Source organism: Geotrypetes seraphini, chromosome 8, assembly GCF_902459505.1.
Source record: "Geotrypetes seraphini chromosome 8, aGeoSer1.1, whole genome shotgun sequence".
In the NCBI taxonomy this organism is placed as follows: Eukaryota; Metazoa; Chordata; class Amphibia; order Gymnophiona; family Dermophiidae; genus Geotrypetes; species Geotrypetes seraphini.
Window position 1 is genome coordinate 133371318 of NC_047091.1, and position 18973 is coordinate 133390290.

Genomic DNA, 18973 nt, shown 5'->3' on the forward strand with positions numbered 1-18973 from the left:
TTAACAGGAAAGATATTAGCAGAAATACACTGGGAAATAAGATAATTCATGACTATAAATGCAATCTCGATCTTTATTGATTTTATTATACTTTATTGCAGTTGTAAAGAGCTTGTGAATTATTTGTGTTAAGATATGTCAGGTATAATCATAAATAAATGGCTAATTAACAGCACTTAGCACTGGGCACTACTGCCAGGTCTTTTGTATCAGTCTGGAAATGATTCAGAGCTTTAGGGATACTGACAAAGAAAATTAAAGCCAGTGTCTGGTCTTAAATCATTGAAGACTAAACTAAACTAAACTAAACCTTAGGTTTGTATACAGCATCATCTCCACATTCGTAGAGCTCGGCACGGTTTACAGGAGATGGGATAGAAAGGAACTACAATAAAGGGTTAGAGGTCCAAGTATGAAGAGTTTTTAGAGGGCTTAGAATGCCAGAGATGGAGTAAGTACCACATTTTTGAGAATAGCCAAGTCTTCAGATGTTTGCGGAAAAGTTGGAGAGAGCTCAGGTTCCGAAGAGGGAAGGAAAGGTTGTTCCAGAGCTTGGTGATTCTGAAGGGGAGGGAGGTCCCTAGTTTTCCTGTATGGGAAATGCCTCATCGTCGGTATCCCTAAAGGTCTGAATTTTCAAAATGTGTGAAATCATTTGTAATGAATTTTTATATATAAATGTATATTTACTTTATTCTTTCAATAAAAATGTTAAAACGTAAATCACTGAAGACTGGAAAGAACAAATGAGTAATTGATTCTGCTGCCACTCTATTTTTCATGAATTGGTCCTTAACAGCAGACATATTCCTGCTCCTGAAATCTAACTGGGGGAGGGGGAGGGGCAGCTTTCTAATTCCCATTATCTTATGCACAGGAGACTTAGACTCTGCCTATGATGTTCAGAGAGACAAGCCTCAGATTGCTAGACCTATTGTATGCCAGGAAGGAGAAAAGGTTCACGACAATGGCACTCTGCCTGTTTCATAGGACCACTTATACTCCAGTCACACAGAATACTTTCTTAAGTGCCTATGGGGTATCAGCTTACTCTCATAGCAGCATAGCTCTTAAAGGGTTAATTCTTCATTTCCCCCCCCCCCCACCCAAAAGGCACAATCCTCACTATTTTCATATTTTCTTATTTTTCTTTAAATACATAAATTGCGTCACAAATAATTTGTTTCTGTTCTTCAATAAATAGTTTCATTCAAAAAAGTTTTTAATTAGTTCACTTAACTTAACTTTCCAGCCATTTAACAAATTATTTGTGACGCTATTTATGTATTTAAAGAAAAATAAGAGAATATGAAAATAGTGAGGATTGTGCCTTTTGGGGGGGAAAAAAAAAAAAATGAAGAATTAACCCTTTAAAAGCTATGCTGCTCTGAGGGTAGGCTGATACCCCATAGGCACTTAAGAAAGTATTCTGTGTGACTGGACTATAAGTGATATTGTATAGATTAATAATTAAAGAACAAGAACGCTGTATTAAGGATGTTTCACAGGACACCGGCTCACTGCATAGCACATGGGCAGGCATCTTATGATTTCTGGGTTTGAGGTCATTACAAGAGCTTCAATTTGTGTATCCTAATCTGAAAGTTCTCTTTTTTTTTTCTCTCTCTCTCTCTTTCTTGCTTTTTGTCTCTCTGCAGCGAAAGAGGTGAGTTCTCCATCGGTGGTGCTCTTCCCCCCATCCAAGGAAGAGAGGGACACTAACAAAGCCACAGCAGTGTGCACCATGGTGGGATTTTCTCCATCATCCGTGACAGTGTCCTGGTATATCGATGGGCAGGAAGTGACATCTGATGTGCAGACCAGCAGAGCCACGAAGCAAAGTGACAATCTGTTCAAGGCCAGCAGTTACCTGTCGCATCCAGACTTAAAGAGTGCAAACAACTTCACGTGTGAGGTGACTCACCAGGGAAAGAAAATCACAAAGACTGTGAAGCAATCAGAGTGGTTGTAACCCTTCAGGCTGTGTCTGTGAGACTCACCTGTGCCCTCTGTCACTTTCCCATCATGCTATTCAGCATCTATCTTTCCAGGGAGACCTTCCCCTATTTCTACTATCCAGGGTCTGCCTTGTTCTTCCACTGCAGGACATTACTAGTTACAAGTAGCCAGGCTTCGGGAGCTTAGTACAGACTGGACATCCTCTAGTCTTTCTTTTCCCTTCTTTTGTTTATTATATTTTGCTGTTACTTCAATAAAACACTTGTACATCAGCTCTCATGGTCTCATTATTGGAAAATGTCTGTTTCCCTGTTTTTAGTCACTGAGGCAAGGCAGAAAGTCTCAGGCTGAATAATGTTAGTTCTTGAGTGCTCATACCATCTGGGGCCTGTCTAATACAGGCAAACCACGGGTTACAGACACCTGACTTAAGTACAACTCGTACTTAAGAACGGGGTTTCACTGAGCAGTATTTGTAGTGGCCTAGACTCCTACACTTCTTCTGTAGCAGATTCAGGAATAATGCATGGCCACATTAAGAACAGTGTTTGGTTGTGCATGCTGTACCTTAAAGAGAACACTGGCAGGGACAGTTAGCTCTTTTGTCAGCTGGGAGCAGAAATAAGAAGCAAATTTCTTAAAATATACAAGTTTTGAGTTACATACAAATCCGAATTAAGAATAGCTTTAAAAGCATAACTCGTTCTTAACCCGGGGACTGCCTGTACTCTGATGTTGAAGAGTTTGTTATTTATAAGACTACTCCTATCTTCCTGTATTGGACACAGAGCTACTCTTGTACTGTAAATTTCCTTGTGCTCAAATTCAGCTTGTAAGCTCTTTGGGGAGGGGACAGCCTGATCTGTAAATCACTTCATAGGGTGCTGTATATACACATATCCATACAGCAACTAGTCCTTCACCAAAGCATGCTACTTGATTTCCAAAACTCCATTGTAAAGACTTGAAATCAATATTAGTGAGTTGGAAGTTTGTCACTTCCTTGCCAGCAGTGAGTAAACTGTGCTACTAGCCTTCACTGTGTACACACTGAATATTCACACTCACAGCCAGGGTGTACTCATGGTTGTGAGCTGCAGTGTTCTCAAAAAGTCATTAGTGCACTCCACTGAGAAGGACTTCCTGAACAGGTGGTAGTGTCAGTGGTTTATATAATGAAAGGCAGTCTGATCTGATATAAGAGTCTTAAACTGAAATCATTTGTTCCCCTTTACTCACAGCTTTGGCCAAAGGCTGCGTCTCCCCCTTCTCCTCCTCCCACACACACACACAACCAGCCTCTTTGTTCCATTGTTTATTACTGTATCACACACAGAAACCAAAAGCAGCAGAGTCCAAATTCAGCATCTATGGTGACTAGTCAAGGGAAGAGGACAAAAGGAGATGGGAGAAGAGACGGGGATACATAAAGGGGTGAGAGGAGAAGAGAGGAATAGATGAAGGGAAAGGAAGACCGAAGAGAAGAATGGCTAGGAGAGAAATGGAGGAAGGAGACAGAGGGAAACAGATGAGACCAGGAGAGAGTTCTATGGTGCTCTCAGCACAAATGATTCAGTGAACTATAAAATGGAAATTGTACTACTGAAGCAGTTTACAACGAGAGACACTGCTGCGCTCAGAAGAGGCACATGAGTTCTACAGTTGGTTCCAATCAGTTCACGTTTCTCACTGTTCCAAATACACCTCCCCTTCATAATTCAGCTTCTTTTCTGATGTGGCCAAAGATTAAGCACCGAAAAGTAATTTGCCATATTGTGCACAAATGTATTAAACGGTTTTCTAAGATAAATGAACACTAATGTCATAAATCAGGACCATACTGAGCCCTGTGTATTATAAACTGCTCAAGAGTCACTGATCAACTTCTGCAAGAATGTTACATAAGAATAGCCATACTGGGTCAGACCAGCTTCTTGTTTCCTAACCGTGACCAAGCCAGGTCATAGTACCTGACAGAAACAAGTTTCAAGTTTTATTAGGATTTTATATACCGCCTATCAAGGTTTTCTAAGCGGTTTTACAATCAGGTACTCAAGCATTTTTCCCTGTCTGTCCCGGTGGGCTCACAATCTATCTAACATACTTGGGGCTATGGAGGATTAAGTGACTTGCCCAGGATCACAAGGAGCAGCACGGGGTTTGAACCCACAACCCCAGGGTGCTGAGGCTGTAGCTTCAACCACTGGGCCACACACTCCAAATAATAGTAAGGTTCACCCACTTCTGTAGACTTGAGGGGCAATGCCACTCACAGATAGGGTGTACTTATACTCAAGAAGTGCTGGACTTCAAAGAAAGCATGGGACGAGCACCATAGATTTTTGATGGACAGGAGACGGGTATAGAGGCTGGTCTATTGAGGTTGGGCTGTCTGTATAGGTCTCATGGTCTGTTTCTGCCATTATATTTGATATTGCCATGAAAAGGGTAACATATAGTAACATAGTAGATGATGGCAGATAAAGACCCAAATGGTCCATCCAGTCTGCCCAACCTGATTCAATTCAATTTTTTTTTTTTTTTCTTCTTAGTTATTTCTGGGCAAGAATCCAAAGCTCTACCCGGTACTATGCTTGGGTTCCAACTGCCGAAATCTCTGTCAAAACCTACTCCAGCCCATTACACCCTCCCATTTGGTACACCCTTTTGGGGACAGTACACACTCATACTCAGATAGATGGGGAAGTTACCTGAGGATCTAATGTTACAGGCTGCATGAATTGAAGTGGTGGATGAAAGATCCAGGGCTGAGTTACTGTCCAGGACCAAAGGAACCTTTAACCCTTTCTTGCTAATAACCAGAGATAATTGTAAATTCACACTTGAAGAATTTAGAGTCATAGAGAGCATGGACTCACATTCAGAGCTAGTGTGCACTCATACTCAGGTATTTTCAAGTGAACTCATACTCAAGTGTTTTCAGAAGAAATCATTTGTGCATTGACAGATCACAACAAACCATTCCACTAGTGAGGCCTTGATGGGTTAGGGGTGGGGGCTTGAGATTTTATTCTCATTAAAACAGTTTGCAAAGCATTAGGACCTGAGAGCTGCCTTAATGTGTGATGGAAGCAAGATCCACTGCCCCTCTCTCACATAAATCAGATCTGAGGAGGAAGGGAGGCCTGGCCCCTAAAATCTCCAATGTCTGAAGCTGAGGGAGTTGCTTACTTCTCCCATTCCTGAAATTCACCATCTCCAACAAAATCTCTGGAGTCCTGATACCAGGGAAGCTAGAAATTCATGCTGGATCCCATTCAACCAGTAATGATGAACAATTTAACTGTGTACCATTGATAACAATTGCCAGGTTACCAAGAAGGAAAAATAAGCAAACTACTGACTACTTCTATGGGAAAAGAATTCAGTCAAGAAGACATTCAGACACACTCAAGTGTCATCCAGAACTCAACCCTCCTCAAATTCTCCAACATCCTGAACCAGTCTCTCCTGCTGCCCAACAGACCAATTGTATTCATACTGCAAAACTGTTTCCAGGAGATCAGTCTGCAGGCAGACGTCATGGCCAGGGGATGCCAAAGGATTGCATTCTATTGTCTGTCTCCTTTCAGCAAGGGTTGGTGGTTTGGTGTTTTTTTTTCCATCTCCTGGGATCTGTGTTACTTAGGAGAACTACAAATCTGTGTTTTGCTTCATCTGTCAAATCTCATCTGGAATTAGATCTACAAATTATAGGCCATAGAGTAGCAAGGAGCCCTCATCTTGTGCTGCCTTTTGAAGCAACTACAGGCTTTGGGCTTATTCCAAGTACATCAGGTGTCTCCCAGATAAGAGAGTATCTGAGGGATAAGAGTGTTTCATCCATATCTTCTTATTTATTAACTTTCATCTTTTCTACCTTGTTTGACTGGTCCTATAAGGAGAGGTTTTTGTACAGCTTTGCATCACAGTGGTGGCTTTTCGGTCCAGGAACCCAACTCAACGTCCTTTGTAAGTATTCCTTTCATTCTCAAAGAAAGCTTTTCTATTTTTCTCCTCCTTGTTCAGTTTTTCTTTTGGTCTTTGGTAGTCCTTGAAAGCTAATCCTATATTATTAAAAATAGTGATATAGAGTATTTTTTTTCCTATACAGACACTGTCTCGGTTGGAGCACTTCTGAGCTCTACTGTTTAATACTGAAAGGAAGTTTGGGCACTTTGAGTACAGCAGAGATTAGGATTTAATATTGATTTTATACAGAATATGTCCAAGGGTTTCAGAAGAGCTGCAGTCACTGATAGTTACTTCCAACACTCCCAGCATAAAGCGGAAAAGGGTCCAAGGAGCAGCTAGTGATGGCTGGGATTTTATCATTAAATTGGGAGAGCCTGGTTTCTGCTGTAATATGGGGTGAATCATCTGGATGAAGGGTACATGGAAGCATATTTTCACAAAGACAAAAGCACCTCTCAAATTAAATTCCCTCTGTGACAGAGGAATGGTGTAATGCTCCTTGTGCTGGATTTAATGTTTAAAAAAAAAAGAAAGAATGTTTTACACCCAAGACATACAGTTATAGGAATTATTTGCTTTTTAAGTTTCAAGTTTAATAAGGTTTTGATTGATCGCTTAATCATATTTCTAAGCGATGAACATAATAATAAAATTACAATATTTAGGGAACAATACAATACTTAACAACAATTAAGTCCTACAGGATTATTAACATACTTAACAAACCCATAAACACAAGGAAGGAAAAGGAAGCGAACTACAAAATATTTAAAAGAAAGCAGAACAATCAAGGAAAATACATAAGGCAGGGGAAACAGAGTATCAGCCTTGGGTGAATTACTTCTCAATGGTGGTAAATAGATCGAGATATCGAAAGGGTGAATGGAAAGGTTAAGAAATGTGGGGCCTGCACAAATGTTGAAGCCCGGGAGGTGTTTTAAGAAACTGACCAGAAACGATTTCACTTCTGAGCTGGAATTCAATCCCATCTATTAATGCAAGAAGAAACACTGGTAGGCTGGCTTTAGTGAACAGACCTCAAAAGTCTGTGTACAAGGAAAGTCCTAGATGAATCAGATCTAACGGTAAATAGAAATTGTTTGATTTCAAATAATATGTAAAACTAATTCCTAAGCTGCATTTCAGAAAAATATCTCATTTTGTTCAACAATCATTCTGTGTCTCTCTATTGTAAACTGCTGCCTCTCTAACCATCTCTGACTCTTATATGTTCTCTGTGGCCATGTGCAACTGTCTCTTTCTGAATCAGTCTGTCTCTTTGTGTCTCTGTCCTGCAATCTCCTTCCCTTTCTGATTCCAGTTTTTCCTTTGTATCTCTCTGCTTATTCCTCCCTATTTCTTCTCTTCTTCTCTGCGGATCTCTGATTCTCTGCCTCTGTGAACGTCTTTTCGGTAATTTTCTGTGACTCTCTCTCTCTTTTCTCTCTGAGTCTCTGTCCCGCTGAATGTCTCTCTCTTTCTTTTCTCTGATTTGCTGTCTCTTTTGTGTCTGTTACAGTATGTTGGTCTCACTCTCTGCCTCTATCGGGTGGGATTTTGCAGGCCTCTCACACTTAGGGTTACCATATGGCTCCAGAAAAAAAAAGAGGACGGATTGTGCTTTCCGGGTTTGGAAGTAAAACCCGGATGTCTCAATCCGTACTTCTTTTTCTGGAGCCATTTGGTAACCCTACAGTCACACTGTACTCCGAAATTAAAGTGTTACAATATTTAAGCAGCCTGTTTACTAAAGTTTAGCGCACATTACTTCTTAGCATTTAGCTTTAATAAAAGGGCCCCTCAGTCTATTAAAATAGGAAAAGAGCCAAAAAAACTGCCAAACTGCCAAAAAAAGGTCCAGATTTATCTTTTCACTCTGTTGATTTGACCATTGTAGAAATTTCAGACTCTTTAACAGGAAAGATATTAGCAGAAATACACTGGGAAATAAGATAATTCATGACTATAAATGCAATCTCGATCTTTATTGATTTTATTATACTTTATTGCAGTTGTAAAGAGCTTGTGAATTATTTGTGTTAAGATATGTCAGGTATAATCATAAATAAATGGCTAATTAACAGCACTTAGCACTGGGCACTACTGCCAGGTCTTTTGTATCAGTCTGGAAATGATTCAGAGCTTTAGGGATACTGACAAAGAAAATTAAAGCCAGTGTCTGGTCTTAAATCATTGAAGACTAAACTAAACTAAACTAAACCTTAGGTTTGTATACAGCATCATCTCCACATTCGTAGAGCTCGGCACGGTTTACAGGAGATGGGATAGAAAGGAACTACAATAAAGGGTTAGAGGTCCAAGTATGAAGAGTTTTTAGAGGGCTTAGAATGCCAGAGATGGAGTAAGTACCACATTTTTGAGAATAGCCAAGTCTTCAGATGTTTGCGGAAAAGTTGGAGAGAGCTCAGGTTCCGAAGAGGGAAGGAAAGGTTGTTCCAGAGCTTGGTGATTCTGAAGGGGAGGGAGGTCCCTAGTTTTCCTGTATGGGAAATGCCTCATCGTCGGTATCCCTAAAGGTCTGAATTTTCAAAATGTGTGAAATCATTTGTAATGAATTTTTATATATAAATGTATATTTACTTTATTCTTTCAATAAAAATGTTAAAACGTAAATCACTGAAGACTGGAAAGAACAAATGAGTAATTGATTCTGCTGCCACTCTATTTTTCATGAATTGGTCCTTAACAGCAGACATATTCCTGCTCCTGAAATCTAACTGGGGGAGGGGGGAGGGGCAGCTTTCTAATTCCCATTATCTTATGCACAGGAGACTTAGACTCTGCCTATGATGTTCAGAGAGACAAGCCTCAGATTGCTAGACCTATTGTATGCCAGGAAGGAGAAAAGGTTCACGACAATGGCACTCTGCCTGTTTCATAGGACCACTTATACTCCAGTCACACAGAATACTTTCTTAAGTGCCTATGGGGTATCAGCTTACTCTCATAGCAGCATAGCTCTTAAAGGGTTAATTCTTCATTTCCCCCCCCCCCCCACCCAAAAGGCACAATCCTCACTATTTTCATATTTTCTTATTTTTCTTTAAATACATAAATTGCGTCACAAATAATTTGTTTCTGTTCTTCAATAAATAGTTTCATTCAAAAAAGTTTTTAATAGTTCACTTAACTTAACTTTCCAGCCATTTAACAAATTATTTGTGACGCTATTTATGTATTTAAAGAAAAATAAGAGAATATGAAAATAGTGAGGATTGTGCCTTTTGGGGGGGAAAAAAAAAAAATGAAGAATTAACCCTTTAAAAGCTATGCTGCTCTGAGGGTAGGCTGATACCCCATAGGCACTTAAGAAAGTATTCTGTGTGACTGGACTATAAGTGATATTGTATAGATTAATAATTAAAGAACAAGAACGCTGTATTAAGGATGTTTCACAGGACACCGGCTCACTGCATAGCACATGGGCAGGCATCTTATGATTTCTGGGTTTGAGGTCATTACAAGAGCTTCAATTTGTGTATCCTAATCTGAAAGTTCTCTTTTTTTTTTCTCTCTCTCTCTCTTTCTTGCTTTTTGTCTCTCTGCAGCGAAAGAGGTGAGTTCTCCATCGGTGGTGCTCTTCCCCCCATCCAAGGAAGAGAGGGACACTAACAAAGCCACAGCAGTGTGCACCATGGTGGGATTTTCTCCATCATCCGTGACAGTGTCCTGGTATATCGATGGGCAGGAAGTGACATCTGATGTGCAGACCAGCAGAGCCACGAAGCAAAGTGACAATCTGTTCAAGGCCAGCAGTTACCTGTCGCATCCAGACTTAAAGAGTGCAAACAACTTCACGTGTGAGGTGACTCACCAGGGAAAGAAAATCACAAAGACTGTGAAGCAATCAGAGTGGTTGTAACCCTTCAGGCTGTGTCTGTGAGACTCACCTGTGCCCTCTGTCACTTTCCCATCATGCTATTCAGCATCTATCTTTCCAGGGAGACCTTCCCCTATTTCTACTATCCAGGGTCTGCCTTGTTCTTCCACTGCAGGACATTACTAGTTACAAGTAGCCAGGCTTCGGGAGCTTAGTACAGACTGGACATCCTCTAGTCTTTCTTTTCCCTTCTTTTGTTTATTATATTTTGCTGTTACTTCAATAAAACACTTGTACATCAGCTCTCATGGTCTCATTATTGGAAAATGTCTGTTTCCCTGTTTTTAGTCACTGAGGCAAGGCAGAAAGTCTCAGGCTGAATAATGTTAGTTCTTGAGTGCTCATACCATCTGGGGCCTGTCTAATACAGGCAAACCACGGGTTACAGACACCTGACTTAAGTACAACTCGTACTTAAGAACGGGGTTTCACTGAGCAGTATTTGTAGTGGCCTAGACTCCTACACTTCTTCTGTAGCAGATTCAGGAATAATGCATGGCCACATTAAGAACAGTGTTTGGTTGTGCATGCTGTACCTTAAAGAGAACACTGGCAGGGACAGTTAGCTCTTTTGTCAGCTGGGAGCAGAAATAAGAAGCAAATTTCTTAAAATATACAAGTTTTGAGTTACATACAAATCCGAATTAAGAATAGCTTTAAAAGCATAACTCGTTCTTAACCCGGGGACTGCCTGTACTCTGATGTTGAAGAGTTTGTTATTTATAAGACTACTCCTATCTTCCTGTATTGGACACAGAGCTACTCTTGTACTGTAAATTTCCTTGTGCTCAAATTCAGCTTGTAAGCTCTTTGGGGAGGGGACAGCCTGATCTGTAAATCACTTCATAGGGTGCTGTATATACACATATCCATACAGCAACTAGTCCTTCACCAAAGCATGCTACTTGATTTCCAAAACTCCATTGTAAAGACTTGAAATCAATATTAGTGAGTTGGAAGTTTGTCACTTCCTTGCCAGCAGTGAGTAAACTGTGCTACTAGCCTTCACTGTGTACACACTGAATATTCACACTCACAGCCAGGGTGTACTCATGGTTGTGAGCTGCAGTGTTCTCAAAAAGTCATTAGTGCACTCCACTGAGAAGGACTTCCTGAACAGGTGGTAGTGTCAGTGGTTTATATAATGAAAGGCAGTCTGATCTGATATAAGAGTCTTAAACTGAAATCATTTGTTCCCCTTTACTCACAGCTTTGGCCAAAGGCTGCGTCTCCCCCTTCTCCTCCTCCCACACACACACACAACCAGCCTCTTTGTTCCATTGTTTATTACTGTATCACACACAGAAACCAAAAGCAGCAGAGTCCAAATTCAGCATCTATGGTGACTAGTCAAGGGAAGAGGACAAAAGGAGATGGGAGAAGAGACGGGGATACATAAAGGGGTGAGAGGAGAAGAGAGGAATAGATGAAGGGAAAGGAAGACCGAAGAGAAGAATGGCTAGGAGAGAAATGGAGGAAGGAGACAGAGGGAAACAGATGAGACCAGGAGAGAGTTCTATGGTGCTCTCAGCACAAATGATTCAGTGAACTATAAAATGGAAATTGTACTACTGAAGCAGTTTACAACGAGAGACACTGCTGCGCTCAGAAGAGGCACATGAGTTCTACAGTTGGTTCCAATCAGTTCACGTTTCTCACTGTTCCAAATACACCTCCCCTTCATAATTCAGCTTCTTTTCTGATGTGGCCAAAGATTAAGCACCGAAAAGTAATTTGCCATATTGTGCACAAATGTATTAAACGGTTTCTAAGATAAATGAACACTAATGTCATAAATCAGGACCATACTGAGCCCTGTGTATTATAAACTGCTCAAGAGTCACTGATCAACTTCTGCAAGAATGTTACATAAGAATAGCCATACTGGGTCAGACCAGCTTCTTGTTTCCAACCGTGACCAAGCCAGGTCATAGTACCTGACAGAAACAAGTTTCAAGTTTTATTAGGATTTTATATACCGCCTATCAAGGTTTTCTAAGCGGTTTTACAATCAGGTACTCAAGCATTTTTCCCTGTCTGTCCCGGTGGGCTCACAATCTATCTAACATACTTGGGGCTATGGAGGATTAAGTGACTTGCCCAGGATCACAAGGAGCAGCACGGGGTTTGAACCCACAACCCCAGGGTGCTGAGGCTGTAGCTTCAACCACTGGGCCACACACTCCAAATAATAGTAAGGTTCACCCACTTCTGTAGACTTGAGGGGCAATGCCACTCACAGATAGGGTGTACTTATACTCAAGAAGTGCTGGACTTCAAAGAAAGCATGGGACGAGCACCATAGATTTTTGATGGACAGGAGACGGGTATAGAGGCTGGTCTATTGAGGTTGGGCTGTCTGTATAGGTCTCATGGTCTGTTTCTGCCATTATATTTGATATTGCCATGAAAAGGGTAACATATAGTAACATAGTAGATGATGGCAGATAAAGACCCGAATGGTCCATCCAGTCTGCCCAACCTGATTCAATTCAATTTTTTTTTTTTTTCTTCTTAGCTATTTCTGGGCAAGAATCCAAAGCTCTACCCGGTACTATGCTTGGGTTCCAACTGCCAAAATCTCTGTCAAAACCTACTCCAGCCCATTACACCCTCCCATTTGGTACACCCTTTTGGGGACAGTACACACTCATACTCAGATAGATGGGGAAGTTACCTGAGGATCTAATGTTACAGGTTGCATGAATTGAAGTGGTGGATGAAGGATCCAGGGCTGAGTTACTGTCCAGGACCAAAGGCACCTTTAACCCTTTCTTGCTAATACCCAGAGATAATTGTAAATTCACACTTGAAGAATTTAGAGTCATAGAGAGCATGGACTCACATTCAGAGCTAGTGTGCACTCATACTCAGGTATTTTCAAGTGAACTCATACTCAAGTGTTTTCAGAAGAAATCATTTGTGCATTGACAGATCACAACAAACCATTCCACTAGTGAGGCTTTGATGGGTTAGGGGTGGGGGCTTGAGATTTTATTCTCATTAAAACAGTTTGCAAAGCATTAGGACCTGAGAGCTGCCTTAATGTGTGAGGGAAGCAAGATCCACTGCCCCTCTCTCACATAAATCAGATCTGAGGAGGAAGGGAGGCCTGGCCCCTAAAATCTCCAATGTCTGAAGCTGAGGGAGTTGCTTACTTCTCCCATTCCTGAAATTCATCATCTCCAACAAAATCTCTGGAGTCCTGATACCAGGGAAGCTAGAAATTCATGCTGGATCCCATTCAACCAGTAATGATGAACAATTTAACTGTGTACCATTGATAACAATTGCCAGGTTACCAAGAAGGAAAAATAAGCAAACTACTGACTACTTCTATGGGAAAAGAATTCAGTCAAGAAGACATTCAGACACACTCAAGTGTCATCCAGAACTCAACCCTCCTCAAATTCTCCAACATCCTGAACCAGTCTCTCCTGCTGCCCAACAGACCAATTGTATTCATACTGCAAAACTGTTTCCAGGAGATCAGTCTGCAGGCAGACGTCATGGCCAGGGGATGCCAAAGGATTGCATTCTATTGTCTGTCTCCTTTCAGCAAGGGTTGGTGGTTTGGTGTTTTTTTTTCCATCTCCTGGGATCTGTGTTACTTAGGAGAACTACAAATCTGTGCTTTGCTCATCTGTCAAATCTCATCTGGAATTAGATCTACCAATTATAGGCCATAGAGTAGCAAGGAGCCCTCATCTTGTGTTGCCTTTTGAAGCAACTGCAGGCTTTGGGCTTATTCCAAGTACATCAGGTGTCTCCCAGATAAGAGAGTATCTGAGGGATAAGAGTGTTTCATCCATATCTTCTTATTTATTAACTTTCATCTTTTCTACCTTGTTTGACTGGTCCTATAAGGAGAGGTTTTTGTACAGCTTTGCATCACAGTGGTGGATTTTCGGTTCAGGAACCCAACTCAACGTCCTTTGTAAGTATTCCTTTCATTCTCAAAGAAAGCTTTTCTATTTTTCTCCTCCTTGTTCAGTTTTTCTTTTGGTCTTTGGTAGTCCTTGAAAGCTAATCCTATATTATTAAAAATAGTGATATAGAGTATTTTTTTTCCTATACAGACACTGTCTCGGTTGGAGCACTTCTGAGCTCTACTGTTTAATACTGAAAGGAAGTTTGGGCACTTTGAGTACAGCAGAGATTAGGATTTAATATTGATTTTATACAGAATATGTCCAAGGGGTTTCAGAAGAGCTGCAGTCACTGATAGTTACTTCCAACACTCCCAGCATAAAGCGGAAAAGGGTCCAAGGAGCAGCTAGTGATGGCTGGGATTTTATCATTAAATTGGGAGAGCCTGGTTTCTGCTGTAATATGGGGTGAATCATCTGGATGAAGGGTACATGGAAGCATATTTTCACAAAGACAAAAGCACCTCTCAAATTAAATTCCCTCTGTGACAGAGGAATGGTGTAATGCTCCTTGTGCTGGATTTAATGTTTAAAAAAAAAAAGCAAGAATGTTTTACACCCAAGACATACAGTTATAGGAATTATTTGCTTTTTAAGTTTCAAGTTTAATAAGGTTTTTGATTGATCGCTTAATCATATTTCTAAGCGATGAACATAATAATAAAATTGCAATATTTAGGGAACAATACAATACTTAACAACAATTAAGTCCTACAGGATTATTAACATACTTAACAAACCCATAAACACAAGGAAGGAAAAGGAAGCGAACTACAAAATATTTAAAAGAAAGCAGAACAATCAAGGAAAATACATAAGGCAGGGGAAACAGAGTATCAGCCTTGGGTGAATTACTTCTCAATGGTGGTAAATAGATCGAGATATTGAAAGGGTGAATGGAAAGGTTGAGAAATGTGGGGCCTGCACAAATGTTGAAGCCCGGGAGGTGTTTTAAGAAACTGACCAGAAACGATTTCACTTCTGAGCTGGAATTCAATCCCATCTATTAATGCAAGAAGAAACACTGGTAGGCTGGCTTTAGTGAACAGACCTCAAAAGTCTGTGTACAAGGAAAGTCCTAGATGAATCAGATCTAACGGTAAATAGAAATTGTTTGATTTCAAATAATATGTAAAACTAATTCCTAAGCTGCATTTCAGAAAAATATCTCATTTTGTTCAACAATCATTCTGTGTCTCTCTATTGTAAACTGCTGCCTCTCTAACCATCTCTGACTCTTATATGTTCTCTGTGGCCATGTGCAACTGTCTCTTTCTGAATCAGTCTGTCTCTTTGTGTCTCTGTCCTGCAATCTCCTTCCCTTTCTGATTCCAGTTTTTCCTTTGTATCTCTCTGCTTATTCCTCCCTATTTCTTCTCTTCTTCTCTGCGGATCTCTGATTCTCTGCCTCTGTGAACGTCTTTTCGGTAATTTTCTGTGACTCTCTCTCTCTTTTCTCTCTGAGTCTCTGTCCCGCTGAATGTCTCTCTCTTTCTTTTCTCTGATTTGCTGTCTCTTTTGTGTCTGTTACAGTATGTTGGTCTCTGCCTCTATCGGGTGGGATTTTGCAGGCCTCTCACACTTAGGGTTACCATATGGCTCCAGAAAAAAAAAGAGGACGGATTGTGCTTTCCGGGTTTGGAAGTAAAACCCGGATGTCTCAATCCGTACTTCTTTTTCTGGAGCCATTTGGTAACCCTACAGTCATACTGTACTCCGAAATTAAAGTGTTACAATATTTAAGCAGCCTGTTTACTAAAGTTTAGCGCACATTACTTCTTAGCATTTAGCTTTAATAAAAGGGCCCCTCAGTCTATTAAAATAGGAAAAGAGCCAAAAAACTGCCAAACTGCCAAAAAAAGGTCCAGATTTATCTTTTCACTCTGTTGATTTGACCATTGTAGAAATTTCAGACTCTTTAACAGGAAAGATATTAGCAGAAATACACTGGGAAATAAGATAATTCATGACTATAAATGCAATCTCGATCTTTATTGATTTTATTATACTTTATTGCAGTTGTAAAGAGCTTGTGAATTATTTGTGTTAAGATATGTCAGGTATAATCATAAATAAATGGCTAATTAACAGCACTTAGCACTGGGCACTACTGCCAGGTCTTTTGTATCAGTCTGGAAATGATTCAGAGCTTTAGGGATACTGACAAAGAAAATTAAAGCCAGTGTCTGGTCTTAAATCATTGAAGACTAAACTAAACTAAACTAAACCTTAGGTTTGTATACAGCATCATCTCCACATTCGTAGAGCTCGGCACGGTTTACAGGAGATGGGATAGAAAGGAACTACAATAAAGGGTTAGAGGTCCAAGTATGAAGAGTTTTTAGAGGGCTTAGAATGCCAGAGATGGAGTAAGTATAACATTTTTGAGAATAGCCAAGTCTTCAGATGTTTGCGGAAAAGTTGGAGAGAGCTCAGGTTCCGAAGAGGGAAGGAAAGGTTGTTCCAGAGCTTGGTGATTCTGAAGGGGAGGGAGGTCCCTAGTTTTCCTGTATGGGAAATGCCTCATCGTCGGTATCCCTAAAGGTCTGAATTTTCAAAATGTGTGAAATCATTTGTAATGAATTTTTATATATAAATGTATATTTACTTTATTTTTTCAATAAAAATGTTAAAACGTAAATCACTGAAGACTGGAAAGAACAAATGAGTAATTGATTCTGCTGCCACTCTATTTTTCATGAATTGGTCTTATCCTTAACAGCAGACATATTCCTGCTCCTGAAATCTAACTGGGGGAGGGGGAGGGGGAGGGGCAGCTTTCTAATTCCCATTATCTTATACACAGGAGACTCAGACTCTGCCTATGATGTTCAGAGAGACAAGCCTCAGATTGCTAGACCTATTGTATGCCAGGAAGGAGAAAAGGTTCACGACAATGGCACTCTGCCTGTTTCATAGGACCACTTATAGTCCAGTCACACAGAATACTTTCTTAAGTGCCTATGGGGTATCAGCTTACTCTCATAGCAGCATAGCTCTTAAAGGGTTAATTCTTCATTTTCCCCCCCCCCCCCCACCCAAAAGGCACAATCCTCACTATTTTCATATTCTCTTATTTTTCTTTAAATACATAAATAGCGTCACAAATAATTTGTTAAATGGCTGGAAAGTTAAGTTAAGTGAACTATTAAAAACTTTTTTGAATGAAACTATTTATTGAAGAACAGAAACAAATTATTTGTGACGCAATTTATGTATTTAAAGAAAAATAAGAGAATATGAAAATAGCGAGGATTGTGCCTTTCGGGCGGGAAAAAAAAATGAAGAATTAACCCTTTAAGAGCTATGCTGCTCTGAGGGTAGGCTGATACCCCATAGGCACTTAAGAAAGTATTCTGTGTGACTGGACTATAAGTGATATTGTATAGATTAATAATTAAAGAACAAGAACGCTGTATTAAGGATGTTTCACAGGACACCGGCTCACTGCATAGCACATGGGCAGGCATCTTATGATTTCTGGGTTTGAGGTCATTACAAGAGCTTCAATTTGTGTATCCTAATCTGAAAGTTCTCTTTTTTTTTTCTCTCTCTCTCTCTTGCTTTTTGTCTCTCTGCAGCGAAAGAGGTGAGTTCTCCATCGGTGGTGCTCTTCCCTCCATCCAAGGAAGAGAGGGACACTAACAAAGCCACAGCAGTGTGCACCATGGTGGGATTTTCTCCATCATCCGTGACAGTGTCCTGGTATATCGATGGGCAGGAAGTGACATCTGATGTGCAGACCAGCAGAGCCACGAAGCAGAGTGACAATCTGTTCATGGCCAGCAGTTACCTGTCGCATCCAGACTTAAAGAGTGCGGACAACTGCACGTGTGAGGTGACTCACCAGGGAAAGAAAATCACAAAGACTGTGAAGCAATCAGAGTGGTTGTAACCCTTCAGGCTGTGTCTGTGAGACTCACCTGTGCCCTCTGTCACTTTCCCATCATGCTATTCAGCATCTATCTTTCCAGGGAGACCTTCCCCTATTTCCACTATCCAGGGTCTGCCTTGTTCTTCCACTGCAGGACATTACTAGTCACAAGTAGCCAGGCTCAGGGGCTCTGTACAGACTAGACATCCTCTAGTCTTTTCCTGCTTTTGTTTATTATATTTTGCTGTTACTTCAATAAAACATTCATATACCAGCTTCATGTTCTGAGTATTGGAAAGTTTCTGTTCAGGGCAGAAGGTCTCAGGCTGAATAATGTCAGTTCTTGGGACTGCTGCTACTTGGGGCCTGTCTAATGTTTATGTAATATTTTATGTATACCCTGATGTTGAAGGATTTGTTATTTATAAGACTGTTCCTATCTGCCTGTGCCCAGCTTGCTCTGGTGTTGGACACAGAGCTACTCCTGTGCTGTGAATTTCCTTGTGCTCAAAGTCAGCTTGTAAGCTCTTTGGGGAGGGAACAGCCTGATCTGTAAATCACTTCATAGGGTGCTGTATATGCACATATCCATACAGCAACTAGTACCTTCACCAAAACATGCTACTTGATTTCCAAAACTCCATTGTAAAGACTTGAAATCATTATTAGTGAGTTGGAAGTCTGTCACTTCATTGCCAGCAGGGAGTAAACTGTGCTACTAGCCTTCACTGTGTACACACTATATACTCACACTCACAGCCAGGGTGTACTCATAGTTGTGAGCTGCAGTGTTCTCAAAAAGTCATTAGTGAACTCCACTGAGAAGGCCTTTGTGAGCGGGAGGTAGTGTGGGTAATTTATATAATGAAGTCACTTGCTCTCCTCCTAAATCACAGTTTTAGGAAGTTTGGATAAAGGCTAGGTTTGCTCCCCCTTCGTAGGACAAGGTGTGTCACACACAGACCAAAAGCAGCAGAGCCAGGTTTCAGGTGCTACTGTGATTGTCTGAGGAGGGGAAGGACAAGAGGGGACAGGATTAAGGAGGGAAGGGATGAGGGAAAAGGAAGAAGAGAGGAAGTGAGAAAAGAGGTAAGAAAGAGATGAGTGATGAGGTGAACAGATAAGCGGAGAGGGTTATATGATAGTTTCAAGTCAATCACTACATATGATTCAGTTAAAAATAAAATTAAACTATAATACTGAAATCAGTTTACATTGAGAGACACTGCTGTTCTCAGAAGAGACATACAAGTTCTATAATTGGTTCCAATCAGTTGATGTTTCTCACTGTTTCAAACAACACCCTCCTTTCATAATTCAGCTTCTATTCTGATG

General features: G+C 40.6%; 2 gene segments (V, D, J or C); both read left to right on the forward strand.

Moving 5' to 3' along the window:
* LOC117365993 overlaps positions 1-2231 on the forward strand; it is a 227617-nt gene extending 225386 nt beyond the window's left edge. The window contains 1 exon segment of the V gene segment in view: positions 1659-2231. Within this exon segment, the coding sequence occupies positions 1659-1972 (314 nt within the window).
* Positions 1-17918, forward strand: part of LOC117365992 — a 193058-nt gene extending 175140 nt beyond the window's left edge. Inside the window, 2 exon segments of the V gene segment in view lie at positions 13735-13772; positions 17346-17918. Coding sequence covers positions 13735-13772; positions 17346-17659 — 352 coding nt within the window.
* The last annotated feature ends 1055 nt before the right edge of the window (positions 17919-18973 follow it).